The 542-nt window shown below is 41.7% G+C and overlaps 1 protein-coding gene across 1 annotated transcript in view; it reads left to right on the top strand.

Moving 5' to 3' along the window:
* Positions 1-515, top strand: part of PHALS_10615 (RxLR-like protein) — a gene marked incomplete at both ends in the record, with an annotated part of 1558 nt that extends 1043 nt beyond the window's left edge. The window contains 2 exons of the mRNA XM_024726069.1: positions 22-398; positions 473-515. Of these exons, the coding sequence (XP_024576783.1) occupies positions 22-398; positions 473-515 (420 nt within the window). The remainder of the gene's footprint in view (positions 1-21; positions 399-472) is intronic.
* Positions 516-542: the final 27 nt, after the last annotated feature.

Genomic DNA, 542 nt, shown 5'->3' with positions numbered 1-542 from the left:
TGGGCTGACATTATTTACAAGATGCGGAGTGACAAAAGTGTTATTATGCCCTTTGACGATTTGTTAAATGAGCTTCTTCGGACGTACGACACAACTACAGGTGCTTTGCCCATCGATGCTGTCAGGATTCTGACGGAATTCGATTTGTTTAGTATTCATCGTCCAGCGGTAACAGAAATAATGAGTGTCGAGATGTTAATTAAAAAGGAGTTACTTCAGCTGTCACCGGATGAACTTATGTGGGCAAAAGTAATTTTCATGCTGCGAGACGACAAAAGTGCAAGGAAATATTATCCTAGTGTATTCGACCAACTTCTTCTGCCATATGCTCCTGATGAAACGCAGCATTCGCCCAGCCGGGCTGTCACGTATTTGACGAGCCCAGAATTTTTTTTGGGGTACGAATCTCTGGGTCGGACCGAGATCGATGTCAATGTATTTCTATTCAAAAAGCTAACTAAACACAATTCAGATACAATCATGTGGGCCAAAGTTATGTACATGTTACAGAATGACAACAGACTCTCTGTAATCCCTAGTTT

The sequence above is a fragment of the Plasmopara halstedii genome, assembly GCF_900000015.1.
Source record: "Plasmopara halstedii genome assembly, contig: Scaffold_484, whole genome shotgun sequence".
Taxonomy (NCBI): Eukaryota; Oomycota; class Peronosporomycetes; order Peronosporales; family Peronosporaceae; genus Plasmopara; species Plasmopara halstedii.
Note: the sequence above shows the minus strand (reverse complement) of the source record. Positions and strands in the feature narration are given on the sequence as shown.